The sequence below is a fragment of the Bombus impatiens genome, unplaced genomic scaffold (genome assembly GCF_000188095.3).
Source record: "Bombus impatiens unplaced genomic scaffold, BIMP_2.2 scf_0217, whole genome shotgun sequence".
Lineage (NCBI taxonomy): Eukaryota > Metazoa > Arthropoda > Insecta > Hymenoptera > Apidae > Bombus > Bombus impatiens.
The window spans coordinates 3,876,135-3,888,871 of record NT_176636.1 but is presented as its reverse complement, the minus strand read 5'-3'; the positions used below and the strand labels follow the sequence as shown (position 1 = coordinate 3,888,871).

Here is a 12,737-nt window from a genome sequence, read left to right as displayed (position 1 = left end):
TAGAAGTATTTGAATTTCGAGGCTGGAGAATGTGGGGAACGGGGGCGAGACGAAAAACGAGGCTGTCGTTTCTGCGTCGTTAATTTTGCACGCGTCGCGGTTTCAGTTCCGCGCCGCGACGATGCTTGGCAACTTTTTCGCCCCATTCTAACCCTCTCTGCTGGCTGGTGATCACTGTCCCACGAATTCACGTGTAATTTTGTCCATCTCGCTCGTTTTTATTGTAGTTTCGAGCGACCAGTGTTAGTACAGTTCGACTCGAAATTAATTCATTCCGAATTTCGAGTTTGAAGAACTTTGGAGATAAATATACAGTACTGTGCAAATAGAACTTCTAGCTTATTTATGATGGTTATCTTGAAACTGCGAGTCGAAACTGCTTGCGCATTTATAGGAAATTTAATGAGATAACAGAAGACTCGAATAATGGATTTACGATAAATATTCATTTTATACTAACCGAGAATAATACAATGGATTCTCTACTCGTTTTCGCTTTAATTATTTCTAAAAGATGACTAGGTTACGGATATTTATGAATTTAAAAGAACTTCAGAGATATAAAAATACTCAAAATGCACGTAATATGCAAAAATATATGAAATATATAACAATGCACAATATTTAATAGGTAGAGTAATTTTCTACCTAAATTTCAACTTTTTGATTATATTAACTTATCGCTTAATTTGCCTCTCTTATGAGATACATTTATTTATTAATTAGACCAAGAATTTTACACGACGTTGCACAATTTATATGAAATGGCAACTAACAAATTTTTCTTTCAACTCATTTTCAAAATCCTGGCCCTTTAGAACGTCAAAAAGTAGAGTAACTTGGATCATTTTTTAAATAGGATAATTCATGCTACGTCGCTGACGATACTTTCGAGGACTTCGATTTACAGAGCTGACTGCAGTGTAACATTCGCGCAGCGGTTGGCTGGTTTGATAAAACGGCGTTAAATTTGTACAGCACCTGTTAAATTCGCATTCTATCAATCGAATAAATCAACCGATCGACAGAGAGAGAGAGAGAGAGAGAGAGAGAGAGAGAAAAGTGAAAGGAAAAAAGAAAACGAGCCAGAGAAGGGTGGGGGCACGTCATAAATTGACTTATCTCGATGTCGGCCGCAATATCGGTTCGCAGAGTCGTTCGAAATCATAAAAAACCAACCAGCCCGCAGAAATATAAATCGGCCTCCCTTTTGTTGACGTACGAGCATTAAAAATGCATAGAATAACAAGGGCAGTGCGTCTTTTTGCATTTAAAGCGACCGGAAGCGGTACTCGATAAATTGCACCCGGGGACATTTTACATGTAAATAGAGAAAATGGGAGGGTGCGAGCGTGACAGGGAATGGATCGTAGAACAACGAAATTAGGGGCGTCGCGATCAAAGCCGCTGCGAACGGCACACGATGAAACTACGACATTAAAATCCATTTGCATTTTTCACCATCACATCCACCACGAATCACTGACACCGCCAATATTCCCTGATGAAAAAAGCAAATTACACCCGGCATATTTAAAATTTAAAGCACTGTCCCGTTTAAGATGCAAACACGGTTTTTCTAACGGCCAACCCGATTAATCCCAGCCCTTTATATACACGGTGCCTAAAACCGATCACGAGTAAAAAAGTCTCCCGCGTTTCGCGAATAGCCTTGGTTCTTCGTAACTTTTACTAAACTTTTAATAAACATTCTTTTTAGATACAGAGACGACGAATTTATAGTAAATCGATTTAGGATACTCTCGTTAAAACAGAATTACAATCGCGTTATAGGATCGAAACTTCCTGTTCAGGAGATCGGCTCGAATTAGGTTCGGTCCTCGAGTTGAAATTACAATTCTATCAGCACTTGAGATGCCTTACGAAAGAGCGAAATAAACTCGACAGTATCAGGCGGTGTAGCATGCAAAGTAACCAGGCTTCTTCTTTTATGGAAGGAATCTAGACAGTGCTCACCTGGTTACGTTGATTTGATCAGCGATCTCGACGGTTCCCAAGTTTCGATATCCAGCGAACAGCATGCCGTTGTCCATTAGACCGGAACCACGGCCGTCGATCGTTGCATAGATGATACTCTTGTTCGTTACAAGGTACGTGCCCCAATCGACATTGAACTTCTCCGTGACTTGATACGAATCTGGACCTCCGTATCTGTCGCAAGAAAATTCCTGATAAATTCAAATACTCCGGTGGATGATTATTGCTCCTGGGGTTATAGCATTGCGAAGAGATTGGATCAGATCAGGCTGAGGTGTATAGTTTGTTTCAGAATTGGTAGAACAGTCGACGATATTTGCAATACAAATTATCGCGATGAGTTTGCTTTGCGAAGTTCATCCGTTTTAAAAAATAATAAAAATATTTGTAACTTTCGAGGAAATTTGTGAAAAGTTGTAACGTCGAACACGTTACGTAAATGTAAGTTAAATACTATCCAAGCTAATGACGTTTTATTCGCGAGGAAAGCTTATAGGAAGTAGTATAACGCAATTTTGATCAGACCGAAACATTATCGAAGAGATGATATTGCCATTAATATGGAAAAGATTCTGAAGTAGTAGTATGAGAAATATAAATTATATGCATCAACAATTTAACTAATTGATAATTAAATGATATACTGTGGTATTTATAAGAAATGAATAAATTGTCACATCGTGTAACGCCATTATGAATTGCTATAATGTAATATATCGATGTAATGAGGTTCGGTATCTCCAATAAATTTCATTTGATCTTTTGATTGAATTTACGAGCGTATAACATCGCGCGGATAATATTTGTCAAAATACGATCGAATGAAATTATGTAGTTTCGCTTTTGCCCTTTCCCTTTTTATCTTTAATTTAATCAGAGTTGGATAATCGAATTTATGACGTTTGGTTGCTGGAGACTGTAAATTTTCTATTTCCAATAGCAGCACGCACACACGAATGTCAGACAATTATCAAACAATTTCAGCCGAATAGACGAAGAAAATCTAATTCAATTATTCACTTTAATTCAATCATTCAATCGAGTCGTGCGTTTCTATTTATACACAGTCTAATTCGTTTGCAACGAGTTTCGTCGTACAATCCAATTTTCGAAACTCGAATTAACGTCTGGCCGAGTTCGGCCTCGATCAAATTTATCAATTAACCTGTCCAACAATTCGTCGCAACTTTATTCGTTTTTCTTTCTTTCTTTTCGTCGTTTCTCTCGTATATCTCGGCAAACGTTCGACCAAGAAAAATCTCGGATTTAACTCTGCTATTCTCTCCCGATTAATATAACTCGAAATAAAAATTATATTGCAGCGGATATTGTATTTTTGAATATTTGTAGATATTGTAATTTTACGTCTACTTTTTATGCATTTTGCGTTTCTTAACGGCAAAGATATTATTGCGTGCTTATGAACCAAAGAAAAATCGAGGGGAACAAGGTTCGTTTAATCGATTTATGCGACTCATCAGTGGGACATACGGAAAGAATACGCGGCGGTTTTACGCGAGACCTCGATTTTCATATTCGACTCGCTAATTAAATCTCAGAGCGGATTCATCAAAATTCAGAAGGCGCGTTTACACGGAGTCGAATGAATTTCACGACGATATTCCCGAACGTTTCACGACACCTACTGATAGGGCAGATGGCGGCAAAAAATTTTTGATAAATGACACGCTGCTAGTGACGCGGCCAACGCGCCACCCGAGTATTTTCCGCGCGCGTTTCTTTCTTTTTCTCCATTCGGCACGAATAATTCCGATCCGCTTCGAAGACATTAAAGCGTATTCATGGCGGCCTCCAGCATTTGCATACGCGGAAAAAAAAGGAACAACTGCGCGAACGGAACATCCAGGGAAATCAAGCTCGATTTTAAACGTTTTCTCTATTTTTACACAGAAAAAAAAGAAAGCAGAACGAAAGGGAAGAGAGATATATAGTAAGGAAGGGTTATTTCAGTCACTCAAGCTTTAACATCTTAATATTCAATTACGAACTTTCCATAGAATAATGAAATTCGAATACTTGCAGACACCGTTATGAATATATTGTGCGTGTTATACGAAACGTTTAGAAATGTCATTAACACTATTATGAGACTCGACTATCGAGATTATATTGGTAAAGTTTGAAACCAACCTAAGGGTATTCGTAGAAATTACAAGATATTTAACGCAAGTATATATTTCGTAGAGATCGCTAAAATTAATTACCCATTATCATTATTAATTTAACACTTGTTATATGTTTAAAATGTCTATTCTCTTTTAATATAGATTGTTTATTGAATATGTATGTTTGCAATAAATACCTCGTAGCTTTTAATACATACATTTTTAGATTGTTTTTAAATATAACCAATATAATTATAACAGTTGTATCTCGTTACAGTATTAATAAAACTTTAAAATCTTTTACATAATACAGACGATATGGATGTAGGAGTCTCCTATGGCGAGCGTCTCTAAATTAAACACAAACCAATTTCCATTTATTTTGACCGCTAGAAAGTACCAAAAGTGTTAAAAGCGTCGTAATATTTTCTTAACCTTTTGTAGCATGACTCAAATAGTAACTTCTTAACTACCTTCCTCTAGGACTCCTTGATTTTATTCGTGGTTTTAGTCTTACGAACCCGGTTACCCTGTGTCTGTCTATCCGTGTGCAGAAATGAGATTACTCACACGAAAATCAGCATGGGATATTTGGTGGCGCCCGACAAATCAGCATTTGGTGGAATCAGTAGTCTGACACGGGCCTCAAATCCTCCGGGAACCGGCACCTTGTAACGGCGCACCACCGGTTGCGATTTCTCCGCGATAATCTCGGAAACCGCCTCGTTCTCCTCCCATGCCAGCAACTTCGAAGAATCCTGAAAGAGCGAATTGCATGGAAATGTGACAAACATCGTTCCCATAGAGATAATGTAGAGAAAGTCAATTTTCCAAGGTGGATTAAGTTTCATTTTTATTATATTAGTGTTATAGGTGGTATTTTATGTAGTTTTACGTTTTTCGTAATTACGTTTACCGTATTTCATAGAATTTTGTTATCGGTACAAATACATTTATTATGTTTGAAATATCATAAATGGTATCAGCCGTTAGTTTCAGGAATTTCTTTGATATTAAATTTTACACTAGTTGAATTTAAATGCATGTTTAAAACTGGGGAATTTTGATGTACATGAGAAACGGTACAGATGAAAATGTATGTTTAGAGTTCATTACGCTTATTATTATGAAGAGAACGCGGGGAAACTACGAAGCACTAGCGTACAAAATAGATTTAATATTATATTAATATCTTGTTGATCCTCCCTTTCCGTAGGCGAGGACAATATGCAATTTTCTTAGGATTATTTCGTTATTTCATTCTAAGATCTTTGTTAGCAAAACGTGTACCAAGAATGTATCCTGGATATTCTTTTCGAATACGTTCAAATACCAAAGAAACTAAAAATCTTGCTTATAATAATTTTTGTTGATATCACGAATACATAAATTCTTATAGGAATATTTCAATAGAGTGTCATACTAATTATAAAATACGCGTAGACTCATTGAAACCATGTTAAGAGAAGAAAGAAAGTTTTTTGAATAACCTGAATAGTAAAATTGTAACAGAGTAAGCTCTGGCAAAAAATTATTCAACGGCATTTGCATAAGAATCGTTGCTGCCGAAACGTGATAATTATCTTTAGCCAAGTAATATTTTTCTGTCTCCTCGCTTTCGTTTTATTTTTTTACTCGTCTCTAAAGCTAAAGTATTACCATTTGGTAGATGGCCCAAGATTTTTGCTCAGTGCTCTATGTATTAGAAGCTATCGAAGATTCTCGGTTCACGGTCGTTCAATATTTATCCAAATAGCGGGTGGGAATGGTTGGTAGAAAAACAGTGGCGTCTAAGTTTCAATCGATACCGAAAGGCGTCTCGCCATCCTCTCAGAGGACCTCTTCGAACTTGGACCCTTAATTTACCCTTATTTTACTACACGGCGCCACCTTCTGCCGCCAGAGGATTTTCCACGGCGATTCCTATTCCCTGAACTTTTCGCCTACACGTCGATTCTTACACACACATACTGCTTCGATTTACCATCTACTGTTCTTGATAGAATCTACTAAGTAGTTAGTCCACTAGCTTTCCACCGCCAGCTTCGCCAATTTTCTCTCTTTAAGCCTTCTCTTCTTCGTTTTACGAACCCTCGAGGAATTATTTCAACGAGGAACATATATCTCGCGAGACAGTGGAAATAGAAGAAAGAATACTAAACAGCAGCAGAGTTTATGTTATCTCTTATTCGTGGTTTCGTACGTTCACGTTCTGTGAATTTTCGAGATTTAACGATACGAGACTACACTTTGTAGATTAATCTGTTAATTGGATTTTCTTTTAACAAGAATCTCATTATAAAATTAAAACGTAATAAGAGGCAAATCAATTTCAATTTGGAATATAAAGGTCCACGGGAACAACGAGCAATGTCAGTTTTCATTTTCAACGAAAGAATTTTCAACGTAACGTTTGATCGTACGCTCTTGCGATTGTCTTTTTATCGCTGGCTATGTCGTACGAATCCGAATAAAAATTTTCTAAATTTTACGGTGGTTTTACTAGAAATTGAGGTGTACGTACGACGTACCTTTTGCGCAAAATCGCAAGAAACAGTTGAAAATTATGTAGGATCGAGCGAGGAATAGCACGTTCTATTTTGATATAACATTTATGGGGGAATTAAACGTGGTGGCATTATATGTATATTGAAAAATATATCTTGCTTTTTTGAAAAATGCTCAGACTTGACACTCTCCATTTTTTCCGTTTTTATAAATTACGAATGTTTATGCGAATTCATATTTTTATTAAGATAATTAGAAAAATGAAATTTAGGATAGAGAATTATTCCACGTATTACTATAATGAATATTATTTGGACGTTTTACATATATTTCCACCAAATGAAGAAATATCATGTTAAAAGGATAGAAGACAAATTTCATGTGAAAAACAAAGTTCAACCCTTATCGCGGCGACTTAAAATCGAAGGCTTTGCCCTGCGATCTTATGAACAGATGACCCAACTTTTAAGCCATCATGCATCAACGTCGAGCACGTACATACGCTTTACGTCAGGCGAGAACCATCGCCGAATTTAATGTATTATTCTGCTCGTTTAATCTTCCAGTCGGCTCATAGACTTACTGACTCGCTTCTCCAGAGTTTCCACGCGATTGATTCAAAATTTATAAATCGCCCGAACAGACCAACACCTTGGTGTATGAGTTGATAGAATCACTCTCATTTTCTTGCCTTTGATATTCGAATCTCGATGGGACATCGCGGGATAAATTCGATACAGGAGATCACGATTTGCGTCTGTTTCGTTGCTTTCGCGCTTCTCCGACGTCTTTGGACGTAAGAACTTGTAATATTTAAAATTTGAATTCCTCATTTTGAATTCCTCGCCTTTATGCAGCTCTTCGATTTTTATGTTTCAATATTGTTCTCGTTTTAACAAACACAATGACTTTCGATACTTTAAAATCTGGAAATATCTTTGGCATATCTTTAAAATCGAAAGGGATAGTTACTGGCACGTTTTCATCGAATATAAGAAACTTTTTATTAATTGAAAAATAACTCTACGAGGGACCATCAAGATAAATAGAATAAGATTACTAAATATAAATTACCATTCTGAGTATTCAATTAAGCAGTCGAGATGATAAAAGATCGATGGCCCTAAAACTCAAGTTTCTAGAAATCTAATAAATCAGTCAATCGACTTCAATTTATTTCCACTAGTGTCCACTCCTTTCCTGTGTTTTCTTCACACATCCCTGCAGTCTATATATCTTTTCTACCACTCACTTTCTCTTTCTGTAAATTTCGCTCTCCGCGCGGCCATTTATCTTGACTTTCGCCCGTTCCTCTCTATTTCCTCCACATCTAATTAGACATTGCTTACCGTGAAATTAAATCATTTATTACTCGAAAGATAAGCTTCGAACAAGGGCGCGATTTTCGCTGATCACACACGCGGTCCGACATAAGTACCCACGCCATAAATCATTCGAAAGCAGAATAGCATTAGACTAATCACTTTTCGCGACTCTCCAAAATATGATAACTCAGAACGAAAAATATTCAGTTATTCATCATCAAGCTCTGATAAGCGACGAAGCGTTCTCACGCCATTAAATTTCCACCATTAGATTTATTCGTACGATCGTTTAGCGTATCATAAAAACCACGGTTCGCGTTATCGGGTCTCTAGCACCGTCAAAAATTTCATTCTTATCAGCTACTTATCGCGTCTGCTCGTGGAATCCCCGTCGATCCAACGTCACCGAGCAAAGTGTTTCCTCCCCTGTCCGCCATGATTGTTCGCCAATGGACGGCAAGAACAGAAAGAACACTTTCCGCCGGCTGGGTTCTCCTTCGAGGAAAAGGAAATTAGTCTCTCCCAGAGTCTACAGCGTTTGTCCGCGAGGAAAGCCAATTATCGGCTGTAATCGTGCCGCCTCGACAAGCCGAATAGTCGAATCCTCTTCCTCCTCCTCCTCCTCCTCCTCCTCTTCTCTTTTTCTCATCTTTTTCCATGCTCGTTTTTGTCAATCGAGACAAACGCCATCCCTCGACACCTACCCAGGAGCGATAATCCAATTACCAGCTCGAGGATAATCGATGCTTCTCTCGCGAAGACGCCTCTCATCGTTTCTCCGCTTGAACGAACTTTAGCTTCGAGTGTGAGAAACTCACGCAAAATTGTAGATTTAAGTGTACGCTGCGATCTGTACATTTAAGTGTACGATCCTCCACTTTTTATATCTTCATTTAATATTTTTCATTTTAGCGATAAAATGTAGAAGTGTACGGTCGAGCAAGATCAAAGCGCGATGTTCTACATGTCGATTTTGCTCCGTACGATTGCGCCGCGAGTCCTATGAATAGAATCTTCTGGTTACAACGAAATACGAAGGTAAAAATGTGCGGGAAAGAAATTCTTGGATTATAACGAAATTAGACACTGTTGGTACGTATCGGTTTCGTGTAACTTACCTACCGATTAACAAAGTGCTATAATACATACATTTTTTTGAGGATCGTTTGCAGAAAGACGCTTGAGAACGCAGGAAACTTAATAATTCGCTGTAGTGTACGCGCCTTGCGATAAATAGGCCGTTAATTTTTTTTTATCAAATCGAAGGTGTAAGAATGCACAGAATGCACCCACAGGATGTTTACGGTTGGTGCCAAGCTTCAGGAGCATAGTCGTTAAAACGAGCAAAAATATCTGAATAAGCAAGTGTCTGAAAACTATTAATTTTGGAATTACGACAAGTTTTTGTCACTGTATTGTTCGATACGTTCCTCGTTCGTTTCGGCGCACACTTCTACGCGTCTGCTCGTAGATGCACGCACGTCTCGCAAGATGCCCGGCAGTTCTCTTTTATCACTTGGCAGAAGTTTACGATTCGTTGTATCAACTCATTCAACGAAGCTGTACGCTATAAATTATAGTTTTATGCGCCAAGCATCTCGTAAGTTGAAAACTAATGGTTTTTGGACCCTTTTGCTGATTTTGGCCAGCACTATGCACTTTTCGAGTTCGATACCAACTTTTACGAACACATACAGAACATCCAAAACAGAGTACACACTATGACATTTAATAGATAAAGCAGATTTCTGTTTAGGTTTCAATTCCTTCATGATCTTTATGAAAATATTCGTTTGCGTAGATATTCGCGGCATAGTAACACATTTGATATGGTTAAAGATAATTGACGAACATCTGCCGCATTTTTTACAGGTTTCCCTCGTACCTTTGATACGCAACACAAATCGAGTGCCGAAACTTAGAAGGGAAACGAGACTGTTTATTGAAATTGCAACGGCTGCAAGGAATTTGAGAAAGCACTGAAAGTTTCCGTTTGACCTATTAGAAGTTGAGGAGCAGGGGAGCAGCAGATCGAAAGTTGATACGCAAGTGTTTTGGAAGCGTGCGAGTTCGAGTGTTGGAATCGAGGCGCGAGGAAACGTTTTCGAGTTCTACGCGGATGAAACTTTCATCGTTGGAATACCATCGTAGTTGTCAGAGGAAACTCGAGCTGTAATTCTTGTGAACTTGTACCTATTTGATATTTTGGAATGTAATAGAATACTCGCATCTCTTATTGAAAGGAAACTTTACGTTTCGATGATATCAAAAAGTAAAGAAGCACGAACGAAGCATTAGGCGGACAAATTCATTTTCTCTCTTTATATCGAACCAGTTACGGATTCGTTTGAATTTCACATATTTTGTCAGATCTGTTTGATTTTTCAGAGCGCATTATAATTTTCATATTTATGAAACACAGCATAAGCTATCGAATTACAACGTTGAGAAACGTCAGCCTGTATACTTGGTTAGATCATTGTTTTTAGAAGTGAAATATTTTATTCTATGAAAGCAGAGCGAAGAGCTGAATGAAAAATCCTTTGTTACCGCTATGCAGTAAGCGAATTTGCTTAAAAAAATAAAATTGTTCGTATATTGTGGTAAAGTGATTGTTATTAGACCGCGGATTTTTATGCAAATTCATATTTTCTAGAATATAATTAAGAAGGTAGAACCTCGGTAAAAGATTCTTTCACCTACCAAGTAATATAGCAAGCGCTATACTTCCAATATCTTATATAATTTTCCACTTTCAAATTTCCTCCAACTGTATAAAAATCCGCGTTATAGTAATTACGCATAATCGTAACTCTGGAGTGTAACGAACGTGATTTTCATGTTTTAGAATTTCGCTAGAAAATTCTTTCACCTACCAAGTAATATAGCAAGCGCTATACTTCCAATATCTTATATATTTTTCCATGCTATGTGTGTTCCATAATTTTCCACTTTCAAATTTTCTTTCAACTGGATAAATATCCGCGTTATAGTAATTACGCATAATCGTAACTCTGGAGTGTAACGAAAACGTAAAGTTTGGGTTAAAGAAACCGTCGAATGATAATTCCGCTCAAATTCTACAAAATAATCCAAAGACCACTTTCAAAGCCCATCCTTTGAGTGAACTAGCACTGATCGAAAAGCAGAGCGAAGAAAATTTCTGTAAAAAGGAAAAGTCGTCGAATAAATTTTTACAAAGTAAATAAGTATGAAACTAAAAATTGCAGCGCGTATCGATTTCGAATAACGCAGTGATGCAATTACGTATGCACGTAATCGTTGTCGGACATCGAAACTCGTGTACGCGTGATCACGGAGATGGAACAAAATGGCTGAGCTAGTCGAATCGTGTTTGCTGTTTGTTAAACGGCGGGAAAATTTATTTAATTCGACGAACTGATAACGGTATCGTATTTCCCTCGCAGCGAACCGTTAGAGGTTGTTGCTGGCGATTTGTTAAACGATTATAAAGCATATAACCTGATTGTTTAATACTCTATTCGTTCTCTCTGATGCTGGCGATACGGTTAAAAGCGATAATTTTAGAATTCATTGGATAACAGCCCCGCCATCCTTCCTTCTCGGTCGTTCCCTTCTTTGTTACGTATTTCTCGCTAAAAGGTATACAATTAAATTTTAATACTTTCATAGAAATTTTCAGAAGCCCCGGCAGATGAGAGGGGAAAGTGAAAAGAAACAGAGCGAAAAAGAAGGAGAGAGCAATAAAACGTTTCGCTCGCGACGGAGCAAAAGACGGTGGTGAAGCGAGCTTAAACGAGCAGGATTAAGAAATTAAATTAAAATTCGATCGGTTGAGAGTTGAACGAGAAGGGGGATGAGAGGGCGGTAGCAGGGACGAAACAAAACTGCAGCCCGCGATAACTTCAATTTTCGTTTGAATATTTCCAAATAAACTTTCCACGCTTTTAAATATGCTCGGAGAAAATGAAACTCGCCGCGAAGAACGAGAAAAAGCTCCTCGTGGGGCTAAGATAGCGGCCACGTTGGCCAGGGTTATGGAAATTACGAAATTCAATTAAAATTACAAACTTCCTATCGTAGAATACCACTCGTTGAAAGGAAACAGATGGTTGGAACCAAGATCCATCGAGAAACGCTAGGAAACATCAGGAATCTTGATTCTATTAAATTCGTAATAACATCGATCGAAATTAACCATTTTTACGATCGTTTCTCGATATTACCCAACGAAAGAAGAAGCAAATGCCGGAGGAGAAAAACAACGAATAGAAATTACATGGAAATGATTAAGAGGCGTAAGATGGAAAGAAAATTGTCAAAACTCACGGTCGACTTTGAGTTTATTTCATTCAATTGCGTAATCGTGCTGAATTGTAGTAAGTCAAAAACATTAAAAGACATTTACGACCTCTTTCACGATATTATCCGTGGAAAGTGAAATAAATGCTAGAAAGTTCCAGACAGGAAAAGTATTAAGGAATAAGATCGGAAGGAATCGCCAGGATTTACAATCCGACTTTCAATATTTTATTTTCCTATAAGTTCAATATTTCCAAATAAATTCGATGGTAGCACCGGTATGGTTAGAGACGAGACAGATCGTTTGAATAAAGCTCGCCAGGCTGAAATTCTGCGAACGATGCGCTGAGAGGTAAAGAAGATTTTAGTGGCGGCGCTGGAAATTCGGGTTATCGAGGATACCGGATAGTCAGGTCGCCGGTTCTACTCGCGCGTTTAAATCTGTCGCGTCTATTCGCCTCGCTTTCCCACGAGGAGGTGACTCTTTGACAATAAG

At 37.9% G+C, this 12,737-nt stretch overlaps 1 protein-coding gene across 6 annotated transcripts in view; it reads right to left on the bottom strand.

Annotated features, from left to right (window-relative positions):
• The window catches only part of LOC100748212 (venom dipeptidyl peptidase 4), a 310,210-nt gene that overhangs the window by 19,317 nt on the left and 278,156 nt on the right, over positions 1 to 12,737 (bottom strand). For all 6 annotated transcript variants that reach the window (XM_033319882.1, XM_012383458.3, XM_012383459.3 and 3 more), the window contains 2 exons: positions 4,695 to 4,882; positions 1,978 to 2,172 (listed from right to left, as the gene is read on the bottom strand). In XM_033319882.1, coding sequence (XP_033175773.1) covers positions 1,978 to 2,172; positions 4,695 to 4,882 — 383 coding nt within the window. The remainder of the gene's footprint in view (positions 1 to 1,977; positions 2,173 to 4,694; positions 4,883 to 12,737) is intronic.